This window comes from Furipterus horrens, unplaced genomic scaffold (assembly GCF_987537825.1).
Source record: "Furipterus horrens unplaced genomic scaffold, mFurHor1.1.pri manual_scaffold_7, whole genome shotgun sequence".
NCBI classification, from domain to species: Eukaryota; Metazoa; Chordata; class Mammalia; order Chiroptera; family Furipteridae; genus Furipterus; species Furipterus horrens.
The window spans coordinates 28631143-28649495 of record NW_028327177.1 but is presented as its reverse complement, the minus strand read 5'-3'; the positions used below and the strand labels follow the sequence as shown (position 1 = coordinate 28649495).

The following is an 18353-nucleotide window of genomic DNA, read 5'->3' as shown; positions in this document are numbered from 1 at the left end:
CTAAATTTTTATTCTGGGTTCAATCTTCTTCCTGAACATACTTCAGTAGCTCTTTCAATGAAATTCTTTGAGTTGAAATTATTTGTTGTTCTGCAAATATCTTCATTTTATCTTTGTTCTTGAGCACAGAAGTACAAGCTGACAGGTATTTCATTCAGAATTTTCATGGTATTATTCCATTGTCTTCTGTCCCTCATTGTCGCTGTTGAGAAGTTGTCAATCTAATTGTTGCTCCTCTGTAGGTAATCTGCCATTTTTCTCCAGATGCTTCTATGATTTTCTTTGTCATTGGTTTTCAGCAGTTTAACTATAATTTTTCTATACGTGGATTATTTTGCTTGGGACTCATGTTTCCTCAATTTGAAGATTCATGCATTTCACCAATTTTGTTAAGTTCTTAACTATTATCTCTTTGAATATCATCTCTCTTAAGTTCTCTCTATTCCCTTCATATGGAACTCCTTTTATAAGTATGTGAGACTTTGTGATTCCATCCTTATTTCCTAAATTATCTCTCATATCTTCTAACTCTTTATCTCTTTCTACTGAATTATGGATAATTTCCTCAAATCTCTCTTCTAGTTTAGCTTTTTTGACCTCCCTTTTCTGAAGTGAGTCTTTAATACTTCTATCAGTACATATATTCTACAGTATTGTCATTATTTTTCACAAGTTAATTCCCCCTCTAGACTACAAGCTCCTTGAAGACAGAGCTGTGTTGTGACTTACTCATCGATTCATCTTTGTGATCCTAATGCCTAGGAAAGGATCTGGCACAAAGAAACTATTGATTACTGTTTGAACTGAACTACTGCAAGAGTGAATATAACCTGTAGAGAAATAGTAAATTTTGACCCTTAGCCCTAAGAAGATCTCAAAGGGAATAATTTATAACCAACTTGGGTTTGAATATACCAAACACACATTTTTGTGAGAGCACAAGCTTGTCCCAGAATTCAGATTTTAACAATTAAGAGTGTCCACTAGTGTGCAATAAAAAGCTGCCTGCTTGCCCTGGCTTGTGTGGCTCAGTGGGGTGAGTGTCAGCCTAAGAACCAAAGGGTTGTTGCAGGTTTGATTCCCAGGGAGGGCACATGCCTGGGTTGCAGGCCAGGTCCTCAGTTGGGGGCATGTGAGAGGCAACCATGCATTGATGTTTCTCTCCCTCTTTTTCTCCCTTCCATCCCTTCTCTAAAAATGAATAAATAAAATATTTAATTAAAAAATGCTGCCTCCTGGCTTTTAAAATTTAGTTAATTCATATATTCTAGAAGAACAAGAAATATACAGGTAATAATAAGGCATAAAAAAGTTTCCTGATAATATTTAGTATAAACTGGTATATCGTATTTTTTATTTTTCTCAAAATTTACCTAATTTTTCAAGGTCATTTGCATGCTCATTAAATTACCTTAGCACTTATTTGTAAATAGTAGTGACATAGTAAATCCTCACTAATGCCCCTAACTATTGGGGAGGGAAGCTTCATATTTGCAATGTTTCTAACAGAAGGTGGTTTAATTACCTCCAAGGACATACAGTAACTTGAGTAAACCACTACCAAGTGCTGTTTCCAATTAGAGGCCTTGGTGAAAGTGCTTTAATGATTACAAAATCCTCATTTGCAATCAGAAGTGTCATTTGCATACAGTGAGCAGACCCTTAGAAACTTGACATTTAAATTAGATTTAAAATGTCTAGTTTGCATCATTACTTTATCAGAGTGTTATCTGTTTTCTAGCATTTCAGAATTAGTGCTAGATTAGAGCTCCTCCTGTCCCCTCACCCCCTTTCTCCCCTCCTTATGGATCTGGAGCTGGGTTAGGGGAGAGAACAGAGGGCCAGAGAAGGAAAATGACTTGTGCAATCACACAGTTAGACATCAGGCACATTTTGACCTTAGGGGACCCAGCTTCTGTCTAAAGTACTATTTTTCATAGACTGCAGTAGGTTACCTTCTGGCTAGTCAATGTCAATTTACCACAATTTAAAAATTAGCAGAATCTGTTTCTTTTTATCAGTGCAAATAAAATAAAACAAAGATAACAGAAGGAAAGGTTGCTTCACAGCTTCATGCAGTTAGAAGCACAGGCCAGAAACATAGAAAGATGTCCCTTTTGCAAAGCTCACTCTTGTCACCACTATAGCTTCATTTCTGGCTCCTCGGGATAGCTTGGCAAACAGATGGTGGGACCCACAGCAATTTATCTAAAATGAGGTTCAAAATATCAGCACTGAGAAGTTTGAAGGATGCTTTTGTTTTATTTGGCATAACAGTGTTTTATCATACATTTTTGTTGTGCGTGTGCTAGAATGTTCTTTTGCATAAAGTTAGAGCCCTGCAATCTTTGGGTGGGGTAGTCTGGCCAGATGAAGATGGGATATGATAACAGGGATGTGTGGAATTGGTAATAGTCTGTCCCAGTTCTGACTTTGAACTCAATCATATTCCTGGCTCTGCCTTCAAAACATAAATTCAGAATCACACCCCAATGGTGCTAGCACATGGTTCAAATGAACCATAAATTTAGAGCTAGTTTTGCACACTGTAATAGCCATATTCAGCTTGCAACTGGAATAATGCTATCTCCTGTTCCAGGAAGTAAAATATACCTGAGCATGGACATGAAAGAGATCTAGCTTCTAGTACCAGAAATAAGCACAGATTGAGAGATTTAGGTTGACTAATCACTGCAGTAATGGCCTTATGAGCCAGAAACTGCAAAGGAATAATCTATCTGAGAAATAGGTGTTTGGTTCACCCCACCTGAGACATAGGTGTTCAGTACATCCCATCTCACAGGGCTCTCATAGGGATGAGCTGGGTTGTTTTCAATTTGCACCTAATAAACAGGTAGACACGTATGTCACCTCCAGAGCAGTTCAGAAGGAACAGGACATCCAAATTCATCCTTAAGTCTTTTGGGGTGAAGACATGATGACACCACTTACTCTCAAATGATATAGGCACATAAAATAAAAGCATATATAGAGAGAGAACAAACAAGTGTTTCACAATGTTAACAACTGATGAATTTCTAGGTGAAGGACATATGGCATTTATTGCACTGCTCTTCTTAATTTTCTATAGGTTGGAAAATTTTCAAAGTAAGAAGTTGAAAACTCAACGAAATTCTAGAGAACATGTATTGATTTTAAAAGAGTTAAAAGGGAAAGTGATAACAACAAAAGAAATAAGAAGCTGGCTTAACCAAGTAAAGATAAGGAGAAAAAAATAAACCCAGTGTATAACTTAAAACCAAATGTAGACACTGGGAAAAATATACAATGTGACAGAAAAGGACTTGAAATGAAAATTATCACAGAGAAAATGGTAGATATGGGAGACAGACAACTTGAGGAAGCTCACATCAGATGCTACACATTCAGTCCTGCATCCATTTGGTGTTTCTTTAGCAATTGCTAAATATTAGGTCCAATGTCAGAAACTGAGGATGCAAAGTACCCTCTAGAAGCCCAGAAGTAGGAAAAGCAACCAACAGCAGACTGCCACCTGTTAAATCTCTAATAGGGGTATGCTCTACAGAACCCATGGGAACAGAAGGGGCAGAGAGTGAAAATCTGCCTACTGTGGAGAGTTCATTAGTTTCCTGGGACTTCTGTAACAAATCATTACAAACTCACTGGGTTGAAACAACAGAAATTTATGCTCTCACAGTTCTGGAAGCCAGAGCCCAAAATTAACATCACTGCACTGAAATCAAGACGGCCGGGCTGCACCCCTTCTGGAGCTCTAGTGGAGAGTCCATTCCTTGCTTCTCCCAGTTTCTGGTGGCTGCTGGCACATCCTTGGTTTATGGCTTAATCACTCCTAACTCTGTCTCTGTGGTAGACAGTGTGGCCACACTGCGTTCTTTTCTGTGTGAAATTGCGCCGTGCCTCCCTCTTATGTAAAGGTACACAGGAGGGCATTTAGGATCCATCCAGATAGTCCAGGATAATTTCCCACCTCAAGATTTTTAACTAAATCACATCATCAGTAAAAAGAGTGCCCTGAAGGGCCTTGAAGGAGAAGGTGCCAGAACAGCTGGACTGGAGCAGCAGGCAGTATGTATGGATCTGTAGGTGGTACCATGAGACCAAGGACTCTAAACCAGAGAAAGGTGGGTAGGTCCAAAGTTGATTTTTGAAGACTCTTCCCTGCTGCAGCGTGGAGGGTGGACTGGCAGGGGGCAAGAACAGAGCGGTGGGGGCGGGGGAGGAGACTGATTTAGGAGTTCAGAGAAGAAGCAGGGGCAGTGAGGAGAGTTAATTACAACAGAGCCATAAAGAAACAACATTCACATTCACATTCACAGCAGCAAATGTTGGAGATTATCTTTACCACTAATCTTGCCCTTGTATATAATCTAGTTGTCTGCAACACTAACCCAAGCTGAATTAAAACTATAATCGCATATGTGAAAAAGAAGAAAGAAGAAATTTCAGTTAGGAACAGATTTTTAATTCATTATCTTGGTTACTGTATGCTGTAAGCTTATTGCCTTTCTATCCTGAGAAAGTCTCATGACACTGAATCAAAATCTGGTGATTTAAAGCCAGCAGAAAAGGTCAGCGTTACATAACAGTATATCGATGCTATTCTACAGCTGTTCAATGCCAATTTTTTAATCAACCTTAAAACCTAGGCAAAAAAGTCTGACATAATGCATTCCCATACAATTAAGAACTATTACATTTTCTCTTTTACTTGGGAATACATTTACTTACATAATTGTACATTCATTATTTTTAAAAAACTGAACTCCATTGAGGATAAGCCTTTCCAAGCTTACTAAGAAGCCACCATGTTTTTTGCTTGAAGCTTGTATGTACGACCCATGGGCATGGACTTGGAGAGGGGATTGTTGGGGAAGGGGGGTGCTGGGCGGAGGGGAGCAAAGGGGAAAAAAAAATTGGAACTATTGTAACAATATAATCAATAAAATATACTTAAAAAAAAAATTTAAGTTTCAGAAGAACAATTTTATGGAAAGAGTAATACATTTAATGACACATACTTTGGGGGCTTTTAATACTTTGTTAAAGGGAGAGCAACAATAGTCAAAAAGGTAAGAAATTCAGTTAAGGAAGTCTTAAACTTAGTTCTATTACAAAACAAGTCAACCCATATAATATCAGAAAGGGAATAATATTTGAAACAAGGACAGACATTCTGAAGACAAAGAATGCTATTGTTTGCATCCAGATCGATATAAGCTCCCATAACTTCCAAATTTTGTTAAAAATTCAAAATGATAATTTTAAAAATCTGCAATCTTTTGTTCCAAAGAAGCAGACTGCAGGTGGCCTTTTGCAGGGCCAGGCCAGGGTTTAGAAGAAGCTTCTTACCCTAAAGTTGGAAATTTGTGACTGGCTTAGTTACAAATCTTTCCCCACACCTATCCGGGTTTCTGGAGTACATGTCCCTTTTGAAAGCAATGCCTGCCTTGAACTCTGGCTATATTTGGCCAGATCCATCTCCCTGGAGACTGAACTCTATTGCTCATGTCTGGCCCCAGCCATTAGGTAAGTTGCTGCCTCTATATGGGGGAGGGGTCATGACATTGTCACTCACTGACAGACCTCCGCCAGAGACTCCTGTGGCCCTTACCACCCACCAGACGAGATCTTTCTGACATCAAGTTCAAAATGTCTACAACTCTTAGCCATTGTGACTTGGACTCTTCATTGCCTTTAAAGGACCAGTTCTCATGGCCAAGATAATATCTCCTATTTCCAAGCCCCGAGTTCCTGGCAAAATTCTCACATCCCACTGGTCCAGCAGCCAAGTCCCAACACATCTCATGATCAACCCACATATGACACCCGTAGGACTCATCAATGGTGATTGTGATTTGGATCTGCAAGTGTATTTCATAAGAATAATAAAATGCTCTACATGTAAAACAATTTTCTCTATTTTATGGTCATGGCAGCTGCTTGCAACTTGAGGTCTGCTTGTACTGTACCTTGTTCACAGAGACCACACATTTCTCCACTGCTGTGACTCAGGCTGCCATATCCAAAGGTATATTAAAAAATTTCCTCTTATTCTTTGGCTCTCCTTTTTATAATTACATAACTGTACCCTGTTTGTCCTAGAAGCTTAAACATAAATAGTCCAGCAGATAGTACAAGAGAGGACAACTTCACATCAGTCCTTCATATGTTGTTTTTCAAGTATTTCTAAAGCATATTCTATCCCCCACATTACATCATTATATACATCACACATATATAGCTACATTTTGAGGACACAGTCCACGTTTTCTAATTTCTTTGATATCACTGCCTGACACTGCTCTGTTGAGAAGGGCTCTCTGCTTATAATTTTTATCAAGTGGAATATTGGTTGCATTCATGCCCTTATTGTCAATTAGCTGATCAAGCTTAATGTGGGCTGTGACAAGAGGGAACACAGTGCAGCTGTCTCCCCAACAGCCCTGGAAAAATCAGAGCTCTGCAAGTACAGAGCCCAAAGGAATTAAAAAAAACCCAAAAGCCCAGAATTCACAGGATTCACCTTGAACTTGAATGGGATAATGACAATGCTAAATGGCCCTTAGGACTCTTCCACAGCACTGACTGCACTCACATACCAAACCTATCTCACCTAAATCCACTATACTTTTAGAAGATTCCTACCTACTAAAGAGGTGGTTGTTGATAGTAAAGAAACTGCTAAGCAGGCAGAGGCAAGATAGGGACTGAGCCAGGGGCACTGCCTTTGCCAGCTGGTTCCCTTTGACTTCTCCACCAGTGGGAAAGACAAGAGAAGTTCTTTGGGAGGGGGGCAGGGGAATAAGTTTAGAACTTAAAAATAAGTAGCTGCTTAGAGATGATGTTAGTAGAAATATTTCAGAACTTGATTCTATAAGTTTGGAAGGAGATCATGGCTCAGGCGCCACCCACAGAGACAAGGCAGGCTAAACAGGGAGCTCTGCTTCAGGGACGGCTCATGTGAGGCAGGACACAGACAGGAAAGGTCCTGGGTGAGCTGGGAGGGTGTTAGCCTGAGAGCTGCCCAAGAGGACAATAATCCGAAGGAGGGGGAATCAAGCCCACCTGGGGGGCACTGCATCAGGGCCGACAGCATCCCTTTCTTTTGCTTACAGGACTTCCTTCATCCAGCCCTTCCCAAGGGAGTCTGTGTTCTGTGAGGACACCACGCCCAGTAACTCTAGCCTTGGTGACAGGTACAAGAAAGGACACGGACCTAACTTTGGTCAGACTAAAGCCCGTGTGTTTTCATTGGTTGAGAAAGTTGAGCCTTTCCTCCTGCAAGTGAAAGGAAAAATGCAGGGTAGAGTAGTGAGCCTCGTAAAATAGAATCAACCACACCAAGGAACAAAAGCTGAAGAGGAGAGTGAGAAACCGAGTGATCACCATGCTGTTAGAGCCTCTGAATCAAAGCTTATGTGAAACCAGAGTTCTTCTGGCCTTTTACGTCATCCAAACTGATTTAATTCCTTTTATTAATTAAGCCAGTAAATGTTAGATTTTAGATTTTCTATGACTTGCAAATTAAGCCTCTTAACTTACAAAGCATTCTTGGCAGGAAAGCCAAGTTCAAAGGTCAGAAGAAAGATGGACTCCTATTGTAAGCTAAAGAAGTCTAGCCAGTGGCCCAAGTTACTGAAGGAAGAAAACAACCTGAGAGGCGCAGAGAAGCTAACTTAAACAACTAGTGCTGAGCCTGCAGGCAGGCAGCAGAACATTCATTTTAGGTAGAACTCTGTAGGACCTGCCAAGGCCAGGGCGGGTCTCTGAGAAGTCATGCCGGGACAAATACAACCTTCAGTGGAGCTCATAACTAAACATATGTTAGCCGTGCTGGGAGTTACCAAGGTTCCAGGCAAGTGGCAAGGTGAGGCGCATGTTTCCCAGGTATACACATGGCGAGAGCTATGTGGAGGCGCAGTGGAGGGTTACCTGCCAGTCCCCAGGCAATTATGATACTCACATGAACCAGGATAAACTGGGTAAAGGGCGTTAACTTTATGTAAAATTAAGTGTGTCAGATGGAAGACAGGGTTGGTGGGGGTGGGTTATAAAAGGTATAAACTGAATAGAGAAATATTGGACTTTTAGGGAAAAAAAAACCAAGCTAAAATAAGTGGCATCCATGTCTTTTTTTTTTTTTTCTTTTCTTTTTTTGTCACATATGTCCATAATAAGACTCCAGTCTTCCGTAGTGTTGTTCTCATTTGTGGCTTTTTCTCAAAACTAGAGACAACCAGAAGTTCCAGAAAATCGAGCTGCACGGAAGTCCAACAAACAAGGACATAAAGAAGAAACACTCATCCAGACAGGTAGGAGGGGCAGAGCCAGGTTGGAGAGGACACGGTATGGTGGCGGCAGCAGCGGCGGGCATCCAAGTCTCAATGTTAACACTGTATGAGCTTTCCCAGGCTAGGGGTGCTGGTCCTGCTGGTGGCTTAAAAACTACAGTCAGTGTCTGGAGATATGACCCCACTACTGCCACCAAAAGCTCTGTCAGCTGTTCCCCATCCCTAACCCAGAAGCCAGGAAAGTGGCAGAAGACCTGGGAAGAATCCTTGCCTTAGTACTTAAAGATAACAAGTATTCCAATTAGGAGACTAACGCAATTAGGAAGTGTTGTGGGATGCATTACATTTGGAGAGTGAAGGAGAGACACACATCCAAGGGACTGAGGAAGGCACGAGTTAAAGAGAAACCAGTGACTTTAGAGTAAAGAAAGGAAAGTTACATCAAATAACTGATACAGTTTCTCCTATTTCCATTTATAATGCGCTAAGGCCAATTGCTAATTAGAAGTACTATATATTGTATGGCATTTCCTGTAATATAGCTGGACTGTAATACTAATAATAATTGCTACTGTTTACTGAGTGCTCTCTTTGTGCTTGGCACTTTGCTAACTATTTGACTTATAATACATTCCTTTATTTTATTCCTATATCAAACCTATAGGTATGTACTGTAATTATAATTGCCATTTCAATGGAGAAAGTCAAAATTTGGAGAAAATAAGAAATATGCCAACACATCTAGTAAAGAGGCTAAGCTTTTAAATGTTAAAACTGCACTATATAAGAATAAAAAGGACATTTATGGGAATTTCATCCTTTCCATGGTACACTCTCAAATGTCAATTTAAACAATCACCTATCTTTATTTAAAAATTGTTTAAATAATTCTCATAAGCAAATAAAATAAATATGGAATACCATTTCCTATACATTCTGGGTAAAACACGCAAAATGAATGCTAATGCTAGTATTATTTTTAAACTTTTTAAAACTATAGAATAGACACAGACAACTGCAAGGAGAACGATATAGATGAATAAAATGAATTGTTATAAGGTAAGCACCCTTATAACACCATCCAGATTAAGAAACAGAAACTGGGTGTCCACCCAAAGCCCTCCCTTTGCCTCATCCCCTCGCGTGCTCTGCTCCCCAAGGAAACACTGGCCTGACTCCAGGGCAGTCATTTCCTTGCTTTTCCTTATAGTTTTATCATCTAAGTTTGCATCCCTAAACACTGCAATTGAAAGCTATCCTTTTTTTTTTTTTCCTGATAGAACTGTTAGGTTTTATTTAAATTTATTTTAGGGAAGGCAGATGTAGCCAAGTGCAGCACCTCCTTCGGATGTACCTGAAGTCTTGGAAGCTTGACTCTCCTACGTTGTACAAATGGACCTTGAGAGCTCGTTTGGAGGTTCTAACAGGGGAGCGCCGCTACTTGTATACCCTTGACAGAAGATCAATCCTCTCCTCTAGAAGGGAAGGTCATTCTCTTCCCCTGAGCACGCACTTCCCGAGGCACACACGTGGGCTGGTGAGCGAGCAAGGGCGAGGGGACACCCGCATAGCCAGCCAGCTCAACCAAATCAACCCTGATGAGGAAGAGCATGATGACGATGCTCAGGCAGTGGAAGATGAGGGGGAAGAAGAAGGTGAAGAGGAGAATGTGAGTGGAGAGGAACAGGAGGATGAAGAAGGTTATAACAATGGGGAAGCAGATGATAAGAAAGATGAAGAAGATCCTGGTGAAGAAGGAAGGGGTAAGAAGTGAAAATGAGAACCTGAAGATGAGGAAGAAGATGATTAAGGGGATGACCTATTTTGAAAAATTCCTATCATGATTTGACTGTTTTTACATGTAGCGCCCCCAAATCTCAGCCCCCCAAACTTATTTTTTTCTAATTGTGACATTGCTGTGGGAACAAAAGGGGAAAAGTGTACTGGGGCCTGTGGAGTTAGGGTGGATGGGAGGGGGTGGAATAAAATACTATTTTTACTGCTACTCTTTAAAAAAAGTAATGAACCCTGGCAATCAAGATGTCACAGCCAGATTGCCCTGATATCCTAGGTCTATTTTAACCTACAGGCTCTCCCTTCATTCATTTTCTCCCTTTGTTTTTCTTGTTAAAATGATTTATGAAGAAACTGAGCCATGTAAGCCCATAAACTGGCAACGTTTATGGATTTTTGCTGATTGCATCAATGCAAATATTCATACTAGTTAGTATGAATCAAGCCATAAAGAGGATATCAGATAGATTTAAATGCAAACACCTGGCCTGCCAAATTCACAAGAGCATTAAGACTCTGTTCCTCTAATAAGGATCACAGGATTATTATTATTACAAAAACTTTGACACAATTGCTTTAAGGCAATATGTTTCTTCCTTCCCTCTTCTTGCTGCCTTATACATATGAGTATATCTCATAGAATATCTGGCAAGGGAATGTGCGATGTTGGATAAACAAGGAAGGCAAAAAAAAAAAAAAATCAATATGCATAAACAAAACAAAAAAGGGATTTTCCTTGGGGAGGAAATGGAGAGATTCAGCAAATCTCTATCTGATCCTCTGGTTATTTTGTAAGTTTGGGCACTTCTCTTTCTTTCAGAGACAGTCTGATGCAGCTACCGACAAAAGAGATAGATGTAGGTAAGCCAGAATCAACAGAAGGGCAGTATGAAATTCAACGCGATTTGTCTTTACAGCAGTGAGACCAGCCCTAGTGGTTTCCCCCTCACGTTCACTCTCACCACCACATTCTTTTCAAGCCTTAGTTTCTAAGCAATGGCCCACAGGCATGGAATAAAAATAGCTTTGCAGTTACACCTACTTACTGTAAGAACTTGGGGCAAGTTATTTAACACAAGTTTCCTTACATGAACAGTGAAGATAATATGTACCTTACGAGGTTGTTGGGGGGTTCCAATGAGATAATAACTATAAAATGTCACACAGCAAATGCATAACAAATGTCAGTCTCTGCTTCACCTCTTCCTTGCCAAGTTGTATCAATTTTCCTTTAAATATGTTGACTTTAAAAATTCAAGCCATTGGAAATCAAAAGTTCAAATAAAGGACATCAAAAATTCCAAGTTTTCCTTTGACCCTGTGCAGAATAGACCTTTTGACCATGTCCTTGTGAACTTAGATATTTAGCAATATGCTATGCATAAACTTAAAGAACCAGCAGCAAAACTCCTCCTTCCCTCTAAAACCTTGTTGGTCTGGAATTTATTCAACCAGATAGCAAGAGGAGCTGGAGATCTTCTATTCCAATACTAATTTTACAAGTAAAGAAACTGAAGTTCAGAGTGACTTGCCCAAGTACACGCAGCTAGTTAACAGCAAAGATTAGACAACAGCTTCTAACCTCGGATGCAAATTGCCTACGGGAGCCAGCAGGTAAGAGATGAGAGTAAAGAGAGATGCTGAAGTGGGGGGCCCAGCTGTACTCAGCTCACAGTTACCATGTGGGAAAGGGGCCGAGTGTTGCTAGAACTTCTAATATTGAAAGAGATCATGGAAACTTGAAACTTCATATATAATCCTCTTATTTTTAAAGGTTGGCAATGCATTAAACATTTTCTAAACCTCTCTGTAGGGCTAGCAAGACATCTATGGGCTGGATTTGGTTCAGAGCTGGCCCATTTGAGGCCTCTGCATCCTGCTAACCCTAATTTAAATTTCTTTTATTTAATTTGCTTTCTCAAACTCCCTGCTCAAAAAACCTTCAATGTTTCCCCACTGTCTATAAGATAAAATTCAAACTCCCTAACCAGTCCTTCAAGGCAATCCATGACTATTTCTAAGACCCCAAACTATACTTCCACCTTACAATCATCTCCGTCTCCCACGGCAACCAGAATGGCCACTGACTTCTATTCTAGATACAGAAATGCCAGACCACGTGGGATGCTCCTCTGTCGCCAGACTTTTCCTTTTCTTGGAATGCTGACCATCTGTATACTCCATCAGTGAAATTCTGTCTATATTTAAGTGTCTGGCTCAAATACCACCTCTCCACAACACATCCCTATGGTCTCTGTTAAAAGCCACCTTGCTCTGAATTTCCATAGGGCTTTCTATTGCTCACATGACACCAACCACATAGTTGTTATGGAGTTACTTGTATAGCTCATTTCCCCAGGCACCTAATTACATCCCTGGAAAGAAGGGTTTGGGTCTGAAGACCACAGTAGTCCCCTCTTTATCCACAAATTTGCTTTTTGAGGTTTCAGTTACCTGCCATTAACTATGGTCTAAAAATATTCCAGAAATAAGTAATTTGTAAGTTTTAAATTTCATGAAGTTCTGAGTAGCCCAATGATACCGCAGGCCTTTCCTATCCACGCCCCCTGGGGCATGAATCATCTCTTTGCCCCACGTATCCACGCTGTACATGTTCCTTGTCTGGTAGTCACCTTGTACCATCTGGGTTATTGAATGGACCACTGCAGTATTGCAGCACTTGGGCTCTCATCACCTTTATTTTCCCTAGCAATGGCCCCCAAACACAAGAGTAGTAGTGATGCTGACAATTCAGATGTGCCAACGAGAAGTCATAAAGTGCTTCCTTTAAGTGAAAAGGTGAAAGTTCTCGACTTAAACAAAGCCAAAACACTTGTAGGCTGAGGTTGCCAAGATCTATAGTAAGAATAAATCTTCTGTTCATGATATTGCGGAGAAAGAAGAAGAAACTTGCGCTATTTTGCTGTCGCACCTCAAACTGTAAAATTACAGCCACAGTGCATTTTGAGTGCGTAGTTAAGATGGAAAAGGCATTACATTTGTGGGTGGAAGGGACGACCAGAAAATATGTTCCAATCAACAAGAACATGTTGCACCTGAAAGCACTGAGCCTCCACAGAGATTTCAGCAAGGGATCCTCTGAAACTTGTGACAGCAAGCCCTTTATTTCAAGAGATAGTTACAATATTTTAAGGAAATGACCACAAGTACATAATTTTTAATACAATATATTGATACAATTGTTCTATTTTGTTTTATTATTGTTGTTTACCTCTTACTGTGCCTCACTTATAAATTTTATCATAGGCATGAAGGTATAGGAAAAACATAGTGTATATAGGGTTCAGTACTATCTGTGGTTTTGAGGCATCCACTGGAGGTCTTGGAATGTATCCCCACAGGATAAAGGGAGACTACTGTATGTTGAATGTCCTCATAGTGCTTTGTCCAAGGCAGGGAGCACAACAATCATTTTAGAAACATTATCTTTTTATACTGAAAACTTGTGGATCAAACATAAAGAGAATATTTGTGTAGAATTCTATGGCATCAGTACTTTTATAGGCAGACTCCTGAGTGACACAGAGGGGCAAAGGCCTCACTTCCCTGGCTCCCTAAAGCATTTCCCCCACTACTACTTTTTCCCTACTACTGACTTGTTTCGAGATTTCCTCCTCTAAAATACTCACATCTTTGCCTTAGACAACACTGATTCTACAAGGCCACTGTTAAATATTCATCTCTTACAGAAAAGTGTTCCAGGGAGTTGGTCTTTTTCTATGAGTAAGGTTAACTTGTTAGATCTGATGGTTATCACATGGAAAGACACAGAGAACTGCATTATCAGTGAACTGACACTGTCCAAATATTTAAGTTGCGATAAAACTGATTAAACTCTGGCTTTCCATCAACCAAGGATAATTTTGAGTATGGGAATCCTAAACTTTTATCTCGCATTTTGTTTTTCTTCAGCCACCCCCATTTTCAGCCTTCTATTTTCAGTTAGTGTCAAAAAATAAAAGAAAGATTAAACTCCATTTTATTTTTACTGGCCTGGGTCAGCACCTAGAGGCATTCAATAAACTGTTAGATGAATGATTTTTTAAAAATCATTTTTTACTTTTGCTTAAAAACAAATGCAATTACTGAAAGGGTAAACTATGACAGTCTCATATGTCAGCCTGAATTTGCACAATAATGGAAAAAGTTGATGTGGTCTTACCTCAAACTAGCTATAACTTAAATGTCAGCTGAGTAATTTCAATTAGCATATTCTGGATACACCCTTTCTAACCAGTATAAATATATTGTCACACAAAGTCCTCAAATTTATATCACATGATAATCTATGTTCAGGTGTCAGAGGGCCAAGACCATTTTGAATTCCAGGAAACATTCAAGGAAAACTAATGACGACAGAGGTTTCCACTGTGAAAACAATGGTTTCTCCTGTTTTGAATGATCCCAAGGGAGGCCACATCTATTGAACACTCTAATTTCATTACCAAAAGAGAAAAATTCATTCTTTAATTTTTATTAGGAGGGTTCCTAGTATAAGCACATTATAACATGTTCACAACATATACTATATACTCAAAGAACTTCCCATAAAAAGGAATTTTCATTTTAACTCCTGAGGGTGGAAGAAAGGAGAAATGGAATAGGTTAAAAACAGTAAACAAGAGGCTCTGGGGCCCCACAGTTTTCCAATTTTAGTATATTTTGTGGGTAAGACTTAATATAATACTCTCCCCTCTGCTGAAAACTAAGGTGAACATACTTTGCCTTTCTATAAATAATCTTGTGTTAAACGTTTGAAAACAAAATTTTAACATTTCAAGTGATATTCAAAACACTTTTTACACATAAAAGGATTCTACACATTTGTTTATTGGTTAAAAGCCCCGCAACAAATCTTTTATGATTGTATGGTTGTAAAATAAAAAGCCCTGTGGATTTGCTCAAGAACCAGGGCAAAGTAACACAGTAGGGTAGCCTGGAATCCACCGTATCGAGGTCACTTGCCCCCACTAGAAAGATAATAAAAGCAGCTAGAGGAAGGGCCCTTAGAGCTCTTTTTCTGCTCTTCCAACAAATCCAAAGTAAAAAGGTAGCTCCAGTTCTACCATCTCCTTTGATGTCGTTAAGTATATATTCCCAGCGTAAACTGGCGTTATTTAGGCTGACAGTGTTTTCCCAAAGGGTCGGTGAGAGTATCAGTGCTCCTCACACGGAAATGGAAGGGCTGCGCTGAGACAGCGGGAACACACACACACAGCATCTGCGCAGGGATGACATCTGGTTGCCCTTAATGAGTTCCCTGCTTCTGAGAAGGGGGTGTCACTGTTTTTTAACTGTAAAATGATCCTGTGGGGGAATACGGCCGGAGGAGATTCACCCCACCCGGCTAGAATCCTTACGGGAGAAAAGGGCAGATTCGGGTGGAGAGGTGGGATTGTTCGGGCCGAGAGGCCCAGGAATGACCCCGCAGAGGTCAGGGGCGCAGACCTGGGCGACCCACTCGGGGTGACTGATGCCCAGGAGAGGAAGCCGGGGTTATCCCCGCTCTCCCAAATGAGGGGCAGTTAAGTCAACATGTGCAGACATCGGATCAGCTCGTCCACGTGGACCGCGGGGTGTCTTTGTGAGAGTAGGCGGGAGGACCGCCGAGGCGCAGGAGGCGCCGCGGCCCGCGCCTGTCCGCACCGCGCGGCGGGGCGGCTGCCCTTACCTGGTTCCTGCGGTACCACGCGCCCGACAAGGAGCCATTGCCGGCACCCGGCGCCCAGTACGTGAAGTTCCGGGACAGCTCATCCAGGGCGGCCGCGGCGGCGTCCCCGGGGCCTCTGAGCGCTAGCGCCGCCATTAGGTCTCGCTCTAGGCGCTCGGGCTCGGGCTCGGCCGCCTCCCGGCCCGGATGCTCCGCGAGGCTCCGGGTAGGAGGCGCGCCCTGCAGAGGCCGCGCCCGGGCCACGCCGCGCTGCAGCCACTTCCTGCTGGATGTCCCGGCCCGGGCGCGTGCTCCAAGGCCACCTGGCTCCCGCCCCCGCGTGGCCGCAGGTGGCCGCTCGCGCTGCCCCGCCCGGTGCCGCGCGGCCTCCCTCCTCTGGCGCCAGGTGCCCGCGGGGAGCCCCGCCGTCTGCAGCCTAGCGGGTCGGCCCGGCTCGCTTGGCAGCCTCCTCGCCACCGGGCCTCGGGTTCAGCGCCCTCGCAGGCCACACTTCCCCGGGGCTGATCGCCGGCCTGCTCAGGTGTCCGCACCTGTCAGAGCGACAAGGTAGTCATCTCCAAATGCCCTGCCAGTCCTTCTAGCGGGAGCTTAGTCACTATTTTGTTGATGTGAATGACAGTGAAGGAGACGTAGGCTATTCCAAAGCAAGCTACCTTCTCCTGCCTGTACCTGGCAATTCCAGCTCTCTACCGCATACATAATATGTCTCACCTGTATTTTTAAATTGTTCGCATATGGAAAAGTCACGAGTTCTTGAAAATACTGTAAGCAACCGGAGAATGAAGATTGGATAGATTAAATCTCAGTGCCAACACTTGATAGATCCTTCCTGGAATGAAGGAAACAACATCCAGTGGTAGCTGGGGGACCCCAACCTGTGCTTGAGACTGGATGGAGTTTCCTTCAGAAGGAACCGGAAGGACTTGCTGAAAGGTTGCACAGCTACTGCATGTAAGAGCTGAAGATGAAAGATAAGTGTTGTTAATGGTCTTAAGGAACTCTATAACCAGATGTTCAGGGTTTACTGGTATTCAATTCTGCTGTGTTACGATACTACAAAGGATCTGCAAGACTTCTCTCACCTTTAGAATTTTATGATTCTGTATTGTTGCCCCAAGAGCTGGAACTTGCAACTTTTTTTGTTGTTGTTGTTTACACAGTGAAGAGATTCTTCTTCTATAATGTACTCTGACTGCCGTGACTTCAGGAAAGGGAGGCATTCAAGAAAAGAGAATTACTGCCTAGCAGGGAACAGAAAGAATGTGCAAATGAGGGAAGAAAATGAGAAAGAATTGTTTCAGATAGAGAAGGAACAAAACATGTCATCTCAGAAGTTGTATAATTTCTTGCTTGAGCACTCAAAACGTTCGGAGAGAGACTTCCAGTCAAGATGGAGGCATAGGTAGACACGCTTTGCATCCTCATGCAACCATAGAAAGAGTTACAATCAGATCTCAAAAACATATCGCACCCAGAACTGTCATCAAGCTGTATGAAAGTCTGACAATGGAGGATTTAAAGAAGCCACATTCAACCAGATGGGTAGGAAGGGCGGAGTTGCAGAGATGGGGCAGAAAGGCGATGCTGGTGGCAGAACAGAGGGATCCACATTCACATGTGGATAAAAATCAGGAGGGATACCCTGGGAGCAAGCGATTCCAGTCCCAGACCAGACCACACAGCCCAGGGTTCCAGCACCAGGAAGATAAATCCCCCTTACCTCTGGCTATAAAAACAACTGGGGGTTGGGGTGGTGAAGAAACTACCAGATTTTCACCTGTTAAAGGGCTCACATGGGCTTAGGACGTATGCAAACTCCATAGCAGCAGCTGCAAGGGCACCAATTGCATATGGGAGGTGGGTGGGGTGACTGGAAGTGGGGCTAATGCCAAGCAGGGCTCCAGAATCCAGGCATCAGCACTGACCCCTCTCTGAGCCCCCACTTCACACACAGAGCCACTAAGAGGAGAAGCAGGTTGCTCTGCCCTGACAACTACCTAATGCTCTGCCCCACACAATTTACAAGTGCCTTTTCTACAATAGGCCATGCTACCAAGACAGGGACTAAAAGTAGCTCTACCTAACACACAGAAACAAACACAGGGAGGCTGCCAAATTGAGGAGGCAAAGAAATATGGCCCAGATAAAAGAACAGAACAAAACCCCAGAAAAGAACTAAACAAAATAGAGATAACCAACCTATCAGAAGCAGAATTCAAAACACTGGTGATCAGGATACTCAGAGAACTCATTGAGTATGGCCACAAAATGAAGAAGTAAAGGATACACTAAGTGAAATAAAGAAAAATATACAGGGAACCAACAGTGAAGGGAAGGAATTTGGGATTCAAATCAATGATTTGGAACAAAAGGAAGAAATAAGCATTCAACCAGAGCAGAAAGAAAAAATAAGAATTAAAACAAAACAAAACAAGGAGAATCTTAGGAACCTCTGGGACAACTTTAAAGGTACCAACATCTGAATCATAGGGGTGCCAGAGGGAAAAAAGGAAGAGCATGAAATTGAAAACTTATTTGAAAAATTAATGAAAGAAAACTTACTTAATTTGTTG

At 41.8% G+C, this 18353-nt stretch overlaps 1 protein-coding gene and 1 long non-coding RNA gene across 4 annotated transcripts in view; one reads left to right on the top strand and one right to left on the bottom strand.

The window, feature by feature from the left end:
- NIPAL2 (NIPA like domain containing 2) overlaps positions 1-16076 on the bottom strand; it is a 66089-nt gene extending 50013 nt beyond the window's left edge. For 2 of the 3 annotated variants that reach the window (XM_090283526.1, XM_090283527.1), the window contains exon 1: positions 15781-16076. In XM_090283526.1, the coding sequence (XP_090139652.1) occupies positions 15781-15915 (135 nt within the window). In that variant the 5' untranslated portion in view covers positions 15916-16076. The remainder of the gene's footprint in view (positions 1-15780) is intronic. The other variant, XM_090283529.1, reaches the window with a different exon arrangement.
- On the top strand, positions 7803-10980 carry LOC150004182 (uncharacterized). Its single transcript, XR_016512277.1, has 4 exons — positions 7803-7870; positions 8234-8315; positions 9606-9831; positions 10909-10980. It is a non-coding gene; the product is annotated as an uncharacterized LOC150004182 (long non-coding RNA).
- Positions 16077-18353: the final 2277 nt, after the last annotated feature.